Genomic DNA, 14410 nt, shown 5'->3' with positions numbered 1-14410 from the left:
CCAAACTCACTGCTCAGAGGTCACACCTTACTGTAATTAAAAACTGTAATTGTTTTAGTAAAAAAAAAAAAAAAAACAATGAGCATTGTAAGGACTGTTTTTTGGTTAAAAAACAACAACTGGTAATTACATTTTTAAAATCTATATAATGATTTACCTTTTTTCATAAAAATGTAAATAACAAAATAAAATTTTAAAAAAACAGAAACAAGTGCAAAGAGAATATTTACAGGTTTCCCCCCCCTTTTTTTTGTAAAATAACTAAATAAAAAAGGGAATATTAACTGTCTCTCTTCCCCTCTCCCCTTATTAAATTATTTATTTATTTATTTATTTATTTTTGTTCTTATGAAAATGTTAAATAATATATCATGGAAACATATATCTATTCAAAGTCTCGAAAAAGAAATTTTGGGAAATTTTGTGGTGATTAATGACACGAATTCAATAGAATACTTTAATTGAGATTTTTTTTTAATTAACATTTAATTTGATTACAGACACTTCCATGAAAAGCATTCTTTTTACCAAACATCATCTTTAAAAGATGACCAGCATTAAATATGTTTATTTATTTATTTATTTTGGATTTGATTGGATTGTTGCATAACTAATCTAATCTGTGTTTGGTGTAGTTTTTTTCTGGAACACAAATAAGAAAAATGCAAAACGTACAATTTTAAAAAAAAACTAATTAGCTACCATTGATGGCAATAGGCGTATGATATATTTGAACTTGGACTATGTGTCGATTGTCCTTAATGGAATGGGAGCCAAGGAGTTGATTACATTCACGATAAAAATGAATCCGGATAAACAGCCAAATCCACAAAGGTTTTAACTCATTGGCTGCCACTGGTGGCAATGAATTTAAATCCATTCTGACCGTTAAGGATGGCAGCTATCATTTATATGTCTATGTCAGCCACTGAGATAAATACTGTGAAATTAACAAAAAAACAAACAAAAAATATTTGTCTTTTTATTCAGTTTAATTTTAATAAATTAGTTTTCATTAACATTGTATTAGTTCATAAATGTATTTAATCATAAAAAGAATGAAGAATGAAAGAAGAATGAAAATAATAGAAAAATACCATCATGATTAAAAATTAAAATCATATTGATACATTTTCCGTCATCCCGTCCCTAAAGCATTAGTGATTTTTTTACGTCACAAAAATGCATGGAGAAATCCCCCGCTTGCAGCTGTAATGCTCAAACCTCCCCTAACGGTTGTTGCCCAGTGTCAGTGAGTCAGCTGTGCTTCATGATGGCTGCAGGAGGTAATACTCCTGATTTTTTCCCCCATCAAAGAAAACGAAATCGCTGGTGGTGTGGTAATACTCCGGTTACAGAAAAGTTACAGGTGGCTGCGGCATAGAGGAGGAGGGCCAACCAACATGTAAAACACGGGTGCGGAGGGAGTCTGCTGACGAGGCAATACCACCAATATGATTTCGCATTTATACAAAATTAAAGGTTAGTAAACACTGTCATGAACGTTTCCCACCAGCTACGAGAGTTAACTCCAGTGTGTTTAGTGTGTCTAGCGCTGGTAAAACATGGCGTTTTTTTTCTCTCTGGCAACTGTCTGTGTTGAGAAAGAGTGTGTGTAATGTAAAAATGATAAATGAGTCATACACATGTGCTTTTTATAGAAAATAATTATTTTTGTTTTGATGGTAGTAATTTTGAGATATGGCTGTGGGTTTAGGCAGGGCCGGCCCAGGCCATTTGAGGGCCCCAAGCAAAATAATGCCAAGGGGCCCATATTTTTGGCCAACCATTTCGTCACAGTGTACTGTGAAACCCATACATGCAATCCAACCCATACGTCCATATTTTGTATATTAATCATATTTTGTTGCACTGCATACTTCAAACTTCTCACCCCAAATGACATGTAATGACAAGAAAATGGATGTTTGCGTGGATAAATGGCAATGCGCGCCACGTTATTCACGATGCTCTATTAACAATGTATAAAATGAGGTTGCCAGATTGGGGGCCACCTAGGGGTCAGGGGCCCTAAGCAGCTGCATAGTCTGTGTATAGGCTGGGCGGGCCTTGGGTTTAGGCTCACCTAATTCAATGTTATTTTATTTTTTTAAATATTAATTTAACATTATACTTATGTTCCAATTTGCTAGTATATTTATTTTAATGTTATTTTTTTTATTAATTTGTATTAACTTAACATTATACTTATGGGCAATTTGCTAATATGATTAGAAAAATAATCCTGTTCAATGGGAAAAAAGTTGTTGTTTTTTATTATCGTTGATACCGTGAAACCGTGATATCATATATATTATTAGATTTTGGTTTACGGTTATCATACCTTCAGAATATCATACCGGCGCATGCCTAGTCTCAGGTAATTCCCACGTGAAAAGGAAAACGACGATGGGGCTGCAACAGCAATCACCAGCCGCCAGGGGGAGAGAGGCGGACAAGGAGGCGGTGTTTGGCTCGGTGTCGACAGACGGCTGCTGACAAAACAGCCGACTGGCCCTTTAAATCACCAATAGCGCATTCCGAGGTGAGTTGAGCCACATTCATCTCCCATTTGATCATTATTTGTGCTTGTAACGTTTGCATTTCCCCCCACAAACACAGAGCACAGAGTGATTCGAGCACCCTTGCGCGGCCGGCCTCTCCCTCCTCTCCTCCTTCCCCGCGTACCGAGCAGCGGAGGCGGACTCCATCCGTGTCACGAAGCCGGATTCCCCCAACCCTTGGCCGGCGAAGAGAGAGCACTGCTTCCGCTGGCTGCCTAGAAGATTTTGCCTCACCGAACCGGACTGCGCTCTCAAGTAAGGTCCATTTGCATAATAGAGGAACATGAAAACATATGGCCATTAGGGCTCTTACACATGACACCCCTCGTTTCCACCCCCCACCTCAGTGACACCCATCAGGGCCTGTTGCATGGATCCCCCCCCTCTACCCTTCCATCCACATCCACCCTCACTTCATGTTTGCGTGTGATGTGCGGACATCCAAAAAGGGACACGCTGTTCCCACAGTCAAAAGCCCCGCATTGTGCTCCCCCTGCACGGGCCTGCATGCGTGTGCACGTCGGTTCCGAAGCTGAGGCCCGTTTGGGTCGATTCACAATTTATGCAAATTGCTGCGCGTGTGTTCGTGTGAAAGGTTTGTGCGTCAGCTTTTTCGCAAAATCGTATCGGATGCGTGCGTGTGTTGCTTTTTCTCCCCCATCAATTCGTGCCAGCACCAGAAAAAAGTTTGCGAGTAGGCGAAAAAATATATAGATCTAGATATATACATATATATGTATCAACAGGCTGAGCACAGGAATTATGACTGGGGAAAAAACATTCCAAAAACTATTGAAATTCATACATTTATTTCAACATGTATTTTATTTGTATCATTTTAAATTATCTAGTGCTCAGGTGTTAAACTCAAGGCCCTGGGGCCAGATCTGGCCCGTTACAATATTTTATATGGTCAGCAAAATTAATCATCTTCATCGGCTTTTTGTTTCAAGCTAAAATATAATTAAAATTAAATTTCCTTTTTCCTTAAAGGACGACAGGAATCGGAAAATATTTACTATACTATTCAAATCTTTTAATTTAAAATGGACAATTATATAGGTTTAAATATACATATAAAAAATAGGAAATAAAATACAAATAAAAAGTACTGCTACGCTCTTTTTTAATTTTAAAAGTACCGTAATTTTGCGAATATAAGGCGCACCTGACTATAAATAGCCACCCACCAAATTTCACAAGAAAACGGCATTTGTTTATAGATAAAATGCACTGGAGTATAAGCCACAGCTGTCCTTACTGTTTTATGGGATATTTACACCAAGAGATATGAAAAGGTAACACTATATTTGACAGCGGCATCAAAAGACTGTCATAAGATCAAATGAACCATCATGAAGCTTTGAAGCAATTGGCTGCAAATCTTCATTGCTTCAAAAAGCTTCATTTGGTCATCACTGCTCTCTCGGGGGAGACAGTCAACCTCTGCTGCCATCCTCTGTCAACATTGTTGTCGTTCAACATGCCTCCTAACATGCATTGCAGCGCTACAGATGAAAATAACCATCAATTTAAAAAAAATTTTTTTAATTTTTTTTGGGTATTAACCAATAACATGTTATTTGAAGCGGCATCATAAGACTGTCGTAAGACCAAATAAACACCATGAAGTTTTGAACTAATTGGCTGCAAAGCTTCATTGCTTCAAGAACCTCTGCTGTCACCTGCTGTCAAAACTGTTGTTGTCCAATAGGCCTTCTAGCATGCATTGCAGGACTAGAGATGTAAATAACAATCAAAATTCATGCTCAGTGCTAATTATTTCTTCAGTTACTGTTCCAGTTGTTTCATTAATTACTAGTTATGGTATTTGGTGACACTTTATTTGGCAGTGGCGCCATAAGACTGTCATAAGACCAAATGAACCACCATGAAGTTTTGAACTAATTGGCTGCAAAGCTTCATTGCTTCAAGAACCTCTGCTGTCCCCTGTTGTCAAAACTGTTGTCGTCCAATATGACTCCTAACATGCATTGCAGGACTTGAGATGTAAATAACAATCAAAATGCATGTTCTGTGCTTACTATTTCTTCAGTTACTGTTCCAGTTGTTTAATTCATTGCTAGTTATGGTATTTGGTAACACTTTTTTTGGCAGTGGCGCCATAAGACTGTCATAAGACCAAATGAACCACCGTGAAGCTTTGAACCAATTGGGCGCAAAGCTTCATTGCTTCAAGAACCTCTGCTGCCACATGCTGTCAACACTGTTGTTGTCCAACATGCCTCCTAGCATGCATTGCAGCACTAGAGATGTAAATAACAATCAAAATTCATGTTCTGTGTTGTTGTTTCATTAATTGCTAGTTATGGTATTTGGTAACACTTTTTTGGCAGTGGCGCCATAAGACTGTCATAAGACTATCATAATTATGACATGACACTGCCATGAGCTATAATGAATGCTTTTGACGTGTCCTTTTGTGTCGGCTGGCAAATTATCTCACTTTTGAATGGATGTAAAAGAGCCGAGCTGGACATAATGTGACATAATTTGCCAGATGACACCTAATGACATCTTTCATAAGCATTCATTAATGCCTATGATAGTGTCATGTCATAATTATGACAGTTTTATGGCAGCCTTATGAAGTCGCTGTCAAATAAAGTGTTACCTTTTAACCCAAATAAATCAACAAATAAGCCGCACTGGACTATAAGACACATGATTCAAAATGAAGGAAAAAAGTAGTGGCATGTCGACCGCAAATTACGGTAGGTAAGTAAATAAATAAAACACGAAAAATTGATAAATTACGGTATAATGAAATAATAAGACGCGTGACGAGAATATTTTTCCCTTATTAATTAAAAACCCCAAAAATTAAATAAAGAGAATGTTTAAAGGTTTTCAATTTTTTTTTTTTACTATAACAGAACAACTAAATAGAAAACTTACTATAACAGAACAACTAAATAGAAAACTTAAAAAATAATAATATCTATTTTTTTTGCAGTTTCATATCTTGATTAATTTTAAAAAATAATGTTAATATACTCATTTTTTTACCTTTATCAATTAGCAACAAAAATAAAGAAGGGAAAATTTACTGGTTTTATTTAAAAAAAAAAAAAAAAAATACAAGTCAATTTTTAAAAAGTGAAAAAAAAATTGAAAATATTTGTGATTAAGACGCTCAAAAACAGATTTCAACAATCTCATAAAACGATTCACCAGCTGTCGAAAATAGTTGACGATTAGTTTAAACATCGATTAGTTGCCGATTCTTCAATTCACATCTACACAAAAACACATTCACACACACACGTCTGCTAAATACCACAACACGAAATCTTCCTCTGTCGAGTTGAGGGTAAAATCCCTAACTTGCGCCATTTTGTCCTGTTTTGTGTCATGTGTACTCACAAACATGTAGAGTTGATATCCAAAATGGCTGCCTAAATCGCTGCCAACTATTGAATCATTTTCAAGCAGCGGTCTTTCTCTGTGTCTTGTTTGCAGTTTTCTGCAGTGTTGGTGCATTCTGATGGATAAGTATGTCCACCACTAATAATATCGCCCAGGCCAGGAAACTGGTGGAGCAGCTAAGGATCGAGGCAGGAATCGAGCGGATTAAGGTATCGCCAGCACTGAGAAAGTTCATTATTCCAAAAACTGGTTCCTATACTTCATTTGTTTTTATCCCCAAAGTGTTGCCTCGAGCTATTTTGCTATGCAAATATTTGTGAATGTATTATTTCCTGACTTGTTTGCCCAAAGAAACACAAAACCTTAAGAACTTTGGTCATAAAAATGTGATATTAACCCTTTGTTTAAATACTATGAAATAAAAACATTTTTTAAAAATCAACTTAAAACTGGGACCCATAACCAGAGTGTATTTCTATTATGATTCATTGTAATATTATTCATTAGTTTAGTTTTTAATGATATTCTATGAATTTCAAAATATATTTAGTCATATAAAATATATTTTTTAAATGATATAGAAAAGTATAATAAAGATTCATGATTAAAAAATGTTTGTATATAATTATAACTGAGACCTGCCATCAGCATATGTGGATGTGACATTTTGGGTCATGTAGTTGACACTTGTATATACGGTGGGGCAAATAAGTATTTAGTAAACCACTAATTATGCAAGTTCTCCCACTTGAAAATATTAGAGAGGCCTGTAATTGTCAACATGGGTAAACCTCAACCATGAGAGACAGAATGTGGAAAAAAAAAAAACAGAAAATCACATTGTTTGATTTTTTTTAAAGAATTTATTTGCAAATCACGGTGGAAAATAAGTATTTGGTCAATACCAAAAGTTCATCTCAATACTTTGTTATGTACCCTTTGTTGGCAATAACGGAGGCCAAACGTTTTCTGTAACTTTTCACAAGCTTTTCACACACTGTTGCTGGTATTTTGGCCCATTCCTCCATGCAGATCTCCTCTAGAGCAGTGATGTTTTGGGGCTGTTGTTGGGCAACACGGACTTTCAACTCGCTCCACAGATTTTCTATGGGGTTGAGATATGGAGACTGGCTAGGCCACTCCAGGACCTTGAAATGCTTCTTACAAAGCCACTCCTTTGTTGCCGTGGCTGTGTGTTTGGGATCATTGTCATGCTGAAAGACCCAGCTACGTGTCATTTTCAATGCCCTTGCTGAGGGAAGGAGATTTTCACTCAAAATCTCTCGATACATGGCCCCATTCATTCTTTCCTTTACACAGATCAGTCATCCTGGTCCCTTTACAGAAAAACAGCCCCAAAGCATGATGTTTCCACCCCTATGCTTCACAGTGGGTATGGTGTTCTTCAGATGCAATTCAGTATTCTTTCTCCTCCAAACACGAGAACCTGTGTTTCTACCAAAAAGTTCTATTTTGGTTTCATCTGACCATAACACATTCTCCCAGTCCTCTTCTGGATCAACCAAATGCTCTCTAGCGAACCGCAGACGGGCCTGGACGTGTACTGTCTTCATCAGAGGGACACGTCTGGCAGTGCAGGATTTGAGTCCCTGGCGGCGCATTGTGTTACTGATAGTAGCCTTTGTTACTCTGGTCCCAGCTCTCTGTAAGTCATTCACTAGGTCCTCCCGTGTGGTTCTGGGATTTTTGCTGACTGTTCTTGTTATCATTTTGATGCCACGGGGTGAGATCTTGCACGGAGCCCCAGACCGAGGGAGATTATCAGTGGCCTTGTATGTCTTTGATTTTCTAATAATTGCTCTCACAGTTGATTTCTTTACACCAAGCATTTTACCTGTTGCAGATTCAGTCTTCCCAGCCTGGTGCAGGTCTATAATTTTGTATCTGGTGCCCATCGACAGCTCTTTGGTCTTGGCCATATTGGAGTTTGGAGTGTGACTGACTGAGTTGTGGACAGGTGTCTTTTATACCGATAATGAGTTAAAACAGGTAACGAGTGGAGTCTCGTTAGACCTCGTTAGAAGAAGTTAGACCTCTTTGACAGCCAGAAATCTTGCTTGTTTGTAGGTGACCAAATACTTATTTTCCACTCTAATTTGGAAATAAATTCTTTAAAAATCAGACAATGTGATTTTCTTTTTTTTTCCACATTCAGTCTCTCATGGTTGAGGTTTACCCATGTTGACAATTACAGGCCTCTCTAATCTTTTCAAGTAGGAGAACTTGCAGAATTGGTGGTTGATTAAATACTTTTTTGCCCCACTGTAGGTGAAATTTGAAAAAAATAAAAGTGTGACCTATTCAATTCAATCAGTTAACATGAACTTGAATGTGAAAGACGTTATAAAATGGATCATGTAATAACGTGTAAAACCTGAAAAGTAACAACACTTACTTTGCCAAGTAACTAATTACTCTTACATTGAGGTAACAGAGTTAGTAACTCAATTAGTTTTTGGGAGAAGTAATTTGTAACTGTAATGAATTGCCTTTTTGAAGTAATATTAACAACACTGGTTTGGATACAACACTGGGTATCACATAGATGAGTTGTTTCATTTTTCTTAAAGAGGGTGATTCTATTCACTGCTAATCAAAGGGGCTCCTATCATTCCCTTGGAATTTGGCACACTCACATCAAATCACAAAAATACCTTCTTTCAAACGGGTCTGCCAGTGCAAAATACGCCTCTTTGCTGACTCTTGTCTTCATTTCTTTTCCCCCCATCTTGACCCCACTCCCGTCATCTAAATCCATTCTTCAGGTATCCAAAGCGGCCGCCGATTTGATGAGTTACTGTGAGCAGCGCGCTCGCAGCGACCCGCTGCTAGTTGGCGTTCCCACCTCCGAAAACCCTTTTAAGGACAAGAAGCCCTGCATCATCCTATAGCTGCGCTCTACACACAAACAAATACACACACAAACAAAACTTACACCCACACAAACACACACAATATACGAGTACATACTCCCAAAATAGCCTCTCTGGAAAAGCGCCATAATCTACAGCCGAACTAAGGATGGAGGTAAAGGGTGGGGGTCCTAACCGTAGTGATGAGATCCGTGTGAACCAAGGTGCTTTGGTGTAATATTCACATAATGCTGGTTAACTGTCATTTTAACTTGAAAGGGAAGCGATTAGCAGCATTTATTTTTGTGGTGGAGGTGTGGGTAACATATAGGAAGTAGTCATCGAAAGTTGGACGTACTCTGTATGAGCTGGCAATTCTTCTTTGTAAAACTGTAGAGATAGAATGGAAAAGTTGACCTGACTTTTGAAGAAAAGCCCCTTTCATACAACCCGTCAAAAGTGAAAGTTGGAAGTACTCGACCTATCAATTTCCAGTTGCCCCTTTCAACGTTTTGACTTTTTGCCGTGTGTTAAAAGATCGTAACTTTAAGGTGGTACCAAGTTGTTTTGTTCCGATACTGATTCTGATACATGCCTAAGCGATATTTGCCGATGTTGATACCGTACCGATACCACACCGTTTGAAAAAAAAAATACAATATCATTTTTATTCAGTGTGGTTACTACCGTTTACATCGGAAACAGTACGCTATTAGCACTGTGTTTTTTCTTCTTCTGTAGTTTTATAGCAGTTGGAAACACATTCACAAAGTGTACATATGACATCGGCACATTATTTGCTAGTACTCGCCGATACCAATGCCAGCATTTTAAGTGCGTTTTGAGTCCTTTAGTAGTATTGGTTGGTACAACACCAGTACAAAGTCAAACGCTGAAAGGATTTTACAGCTTTTTAGCTAGATCATTGTTGCGCGAGAAAGGTAGCGTCACAATAGAGCCGGAATACTGTCAATGAAAATACCGCCTCTACTGTTGTGGATCCAATGCGTCAAATTCAAAGTCTAAATGTTTCTGTACAGAGTACGGACAGCTTTTGATGACCAGCCCTTATGGAGCTAAATTAAGGCCAAAAGGAATTATAATCTGAAATTTAGAAAAGATTGAAAAAAACATTTTGAAACCGAAAGCTTAAAGGGAACCTTGGACTTAAAGACTTGTAGGCGCTAATAAACCACAATTGTTCTCTTTTAGTAAAATATGTTATTAGAAACATATAAAATATTGCCATTGATTTAAAAATCTAAAATATTTAGTACATGTTTTGACCTACGGAGAGCGCCACTTTTTTATACCTGCAATGGAGGCTCGGAGTGATGACGTAGATTGTCATTGCCACTCGAAGAACACTACCGGTTTACTGCAATTCTTCAACACATGCGCACATCGGTTAAAAGCGGCAAGTGCTTACTATTTGTGTTTTTATTGAGTCTTTTATTACCTTTACATTGCCTCAAAATACTTTTTGCATGTGTTTCCCTCTCATACCTTTAAGCATTGTGTTTTCATCTGGTTGCTTTAAAGCAGACTATTGATCTGTTGACCACATTAGTCACGTAGCGTATTTAAACCACTCTTATTTGATATTACTACGTTTAAGTATGTTCTGTCTGTATGCATCTAAACGAAACAAGCTGAAAGCGCACGGTAGTACTTTGGGTGTCAAATTCGCCTCTTGTACGACGTTTCGCTGGTGTAGCACATTTTGGCAGAACACCGTTTTGTCATACTCTCGTCTCGTCTCATCCCGTCTTTCCTGTTCGGTTTGCTTTTCCTGCTCGTTTTGTGAAATATCGACAGTGCTGTCATGCTAATTAATATTCCTCTTGGGTTCAAATTGAAAGGGTTGAACAGATGACATGTTTACGTATGTCGCTAGAGTTATACTCTGGAAGCCCAGCAGCGTAACCAAGTGACGTCACCACCCTGCGACGTCAACAACAATGGCGACCTACTAGTTAAACTAATTTTACAAATTGTGTATAAACTAAAACATCAAGACGGGTTTTAAAATCAAATTATTTTTACTCATAATAACGTTTCTCTCTTAAGAACTACAAGTCTTTCTATCCGTGGATCCCTTTAAGGTTTGTTGTTGAATCTTTTAAAACATAAAAGCACTTTTTTTCAGTTGCAGAGTTGATATTTTCAGGTTTAAATGTAAACTTTTTTTTTTATATCAAATATCATTTATATCAAATATCAAGAAAATAAAGTGGAGGGAGTGGAGGGTATAATCTATCAAAGTGCCCACATTTCCTGAAGGCTACATAATTTAGGGATGCTTTCCTGCTTTTACACGGTGTCGTACTTATGGTAAAAACCACTTATCAACTCAAAAATTGCATGTGAACGCCCCCTTAAGTCGTATTTTCTACTGGAGAACTACGATTTTAGTATGATACCCGAGTTTCCGAGATAGGACAACCTTTAACTTTTCAAAATGGCGGCGCGCAATCAAGACGTTGTGAATAATAAGAAACTAAGTTTTTAAAGAAGAGTTATCGTCAATTTCCACGCTTTTTTTCTTTATGCCAGCATAATAATATAGTGTACACTACTCTTATTTTTCAACCAAGCGTTTGCGATCATTTTAGCTTTACATAGCGAAAGAGAAATGGGTTAGCACTTGGTTGGCAGTCTGAGCAGAACACTCACATAAATGTACTTGTTTACAGTTGATGTGTGATCATCTTTCCCAGAACACATGAAGATGGCACTTGATCGCCAAAATTTCAAAACTGAAAAAAATATAGAGAGAGATCTGAAAGTGAAAAATATATTTGAAAGTGAAAAAAAAGATATTTAAACTTTAAAAAAATATCTGAAGGGGAAAATAATATAACTTAGAACAAAAAGGTCATATTTGAGTATGAAAATATCCACTCTGTAACTGATTCAAGAAGAAACCCTAAATGTTCAGTTTCAATCTTTTTTTTTTTTTCAAAGATTACAATACTTTTGGCCTTGATTTAGCTCAATAGGCCCAGACGGAAATGTACCAAAAGAAAAACAACAACTTCCTGCTTCTTGTATGAAAGCTGTTTCCTTCATATTGATTGTTTAAAAAAAAAGGTAAAGATTAAGAAACGGCAGTGTACAAACTTTCTTTAATCCATGAAACCATTTGAAGGGTAGCTGTTTTCATTTCTTGGTTTTTAACAAAGTCGAACGCTCATGTTTCTCTTTTTCGTATTATCGTGTTTGGAACGTCTCAAAAAGTTTGGCTTTCGTTCAACTCATTGATCATTCGCCACCAGCCTTTCCCAGTCCAGATGGATTGGACGTCTATCGCCGTCAATGGCAGCCAGTGAGTAAATGTTCTCTACTTTGTCATTCAGTCAGCGTTCCTGCGTGAAGGGTAGCAATGGATTGTGGGTATCTTTTTCTGGGTTTCTCTTCTGCGCGAAAGGTCGTGATGCCCGTATTTGGTCATCTTACCCAAGTGTTTTGATCGGTCCATTGTCAGTTCCCCTTCTAGTCGTGCTGTGTGTAAAACAAAAAAGTACATTTCATACTTTTCATATCAAAACATGACGAATTCCACGAAGACCACAGCCTTGAAAATTGACTTTTTTCTGAACTTATTATTTTTGCCTTGATGATTGAGAGGCAAATCCCTTTTATTGGGTGGGGGGGTTCTCTGACGTGCCATACATATACCATATAAGTCATGTTTTTCTCGCACACTGTTAATATTTTGTGGATATTTGTTGTCAAGACAAAAATATTGATAAGTAGATTAAATGAATAAAAAAGATGATATAACAGACCTGTGTTTTTCTTGTGGTAGTAAAAGAGGGAAATTAATATTGAAAAGGCATAATGACAGCAGCGGACGTCCATTACATTTCAATGGATTGGACATCTATGGCCGTCAATGGCAGCCAAAGAGATAAGGAATGTGGGGTTGGATTGGAATATATGTTTGAAATCTTCTTTCTTAAATTTGTTATCATTTGTTTTGATTTTTTTTAAAAATATTTATTTCATTTTATTTAGATAAACATACATTTCTTTATCACTCATGGCTTTCTTAAATTTGCGTTCATTATTATTTTTTTAATTTACTGGTATTTGAACAGTTGTTTTTTTCCCCCCCATAAATGGATGATTCGATTAATAAATTCAATTATTGACAGAAATGCATTATCGTATAGAACAGTGGTCAGCAACCTTTAGCAATCATACACACACACATACACTTTAAATAGTTGGTGAATTCATAACGTGCATGATTGGACGATGGAAAGTCACAGTTGCCATCCGGAAAATGTACCAACAAGTCTTTGTGCCTGAGAATATCAATAATTGCAGCATTCACAGCAACATTTATAATCCAGAAGATCTGCAGAGGAGCAGGGCAGTGATATCACATTGGTTTTTTTCACTGCTGATTTTATATGTCGTAGCCAGCAGCAAGTAACCAGTTTATATTGTTGCTCGTTCTTCATAAGGAATGTGTGGAAACGTTCCCCTTGCCCATTTCTTCTGTCTGTTTCCAGAGCCTCTAAATTCACATTTCACCATGTTGCGGGCCGTCAATTAACGCAGCAATCTGATGCTGCATTCGAGGAAGGTGGGAAGTCAGAGTTTACAACCTCCGATCAGAAAAAATATTATTGGAGCACCTCCACTATTTGATCGCTTACGAGAAGGCAGGTTTGCTGAAGGTCAAAATGTGTTTTGATGGCCAAAATAGAAAAAAAAAAAAACTTGTCGCGATCAGCCATCTATGCTGTTTACATTTGCTTGGAAGGCTTTGAGGTCGCAAGTGGTACTGGACTTCCCAACTTCCTTGAATGTTGCGTTAGCACGAGAAGCACTCCTCTCTATTCTGGTCGTATTACGCATCTAAAAAAATAGTCCTGCAGAATGAAATGAATTACGGCAGTTTTTTCGTGACATTGTTTTTGAACAATGATTTGCATTTTGAATTTATTTGACTATGTTGGATCTGTTCGGAGATCCGTATCATTTTGTATTGGCATGCTAAGTTGGCCCCATTCACTCGCGCTAGCTTAGCCACTCCGGAGCCCTGAAACTAATGACAAAATCGCACAGAATTTGTTAAAATCAACTCAACCAACTAATTAAACCCCCGCTAACTCGAAGATTAAGCCTAATGTCAAAAATTCTGAACTTCTGCTTTAACATGATAGTTATCACGTTTTTACATGAAAATTATCACGTTTTTAAATGACAACATTCATGTTTTTATTGATAGTTTTCCTGTTTTAACATGATAGTTATCAAGTTTTTTAACATTACATAAACATTTGATATTATCAGGTATAAATCTGATAATACAAAAATGTGTTATCGGACTTTTTTTGGGGGGGGGGCAGCAATGAGTTTCCGTACACTTCTCCTCCTTTGGACTCTGAGCACACGTGAGAGCGGAGGATTCCGGCATGATGGTGTCAGCCACGCCCTGAGTCATTAAACACAACCCCACGGCAGGTTTCAGTGTCAAAGCACAAGCTGGTGTGTGGGAATGGATGCAATGGAAACAGTGTATGTGCAAGGGCTGGCTTTGCCTGTTTGGCAGTTTCTGTCTCCACC

General features: G+C 37.5%; 1 protein-coding gene across 2 annotated transcripts; it reads left to right on the top strand.

The window, feature by feature from the left end:
• Positions 1 to 2442: 2442 nt before the first annotated feature.
• Positions 2443 to 12812, top strand: gng7 (guanine nucleotide binding protein (G protein), gamma 7). 2 transcript variants are annotated; one of them, XM_057860357.1, is made up of 4 exons: positions 2443 to 2545; positions 2623 to 2819; positions 6048 to 6163; positions 8741 to 12808. In XM_057860357.1, exons 3-4 carry the CDS (start codon positions 6083 to 6085, stop codon positions 8864 to 8866), a joined length of 207 nt encoding a protein of 68 aa, XP_057716340.1. In that variant the 5' UTR covers positions 2443 to 2545; positions 2623 to 2819; positions 6048 to 6082; the 3' UTR covers positions 8867 to 12808. The 2 variants fall into 2 exon arrangements, with proteins under 2 accessions (XP_057716340.1, XP_057716341.1); XM_057860358.1 differs by lacking the exons at positions 2443 to 2545; positions 2623 to 2819 and having other exon boundaries at positions 6083 to 6163; positions 8741 to 12812.
• Positions 12813 to 14410: the final 1598 nt, after the last annotated feature.

This window comes from Corythoichthys intestinalis, chromosome 15 (assembly GCF_030265065.1).
Source record: "Corythoichthys intestinalis isolate RoL2023-P3 chromosome 15, ASM3026506v1, whole genome shotgun sequence".
In the NCBI taxonomy this organism is placed as follows: Eukaryota; Metazoa; Chordata; class Actinopteri; order Syngnathiformes; family Syngnathidae; genus Corythoichthys; species Corythoichthys intestinalis.
This window is presented reverse-complemented; position numbering and strand designations above follow the sequence as displayed.

What these genes read in the sequence shown, in the direction of transcription:
- gng7 (XM_057860358.1), top strand. Translation starts at nt 6,083, where the DNA reads ATGTCCACCACTAATAATATCGCCCAGGCCAGGAAACTGGTGGAGCAG. An exon ending in CAGGAATCGAGCGGATTAAG is followed by an intron (nt 6,164 to 8,740) that starts GTATCGCCAGCA and finishes TCCATTCTTCAG; the next exon opens with GTATCCAAAGCGGCCGCCGA.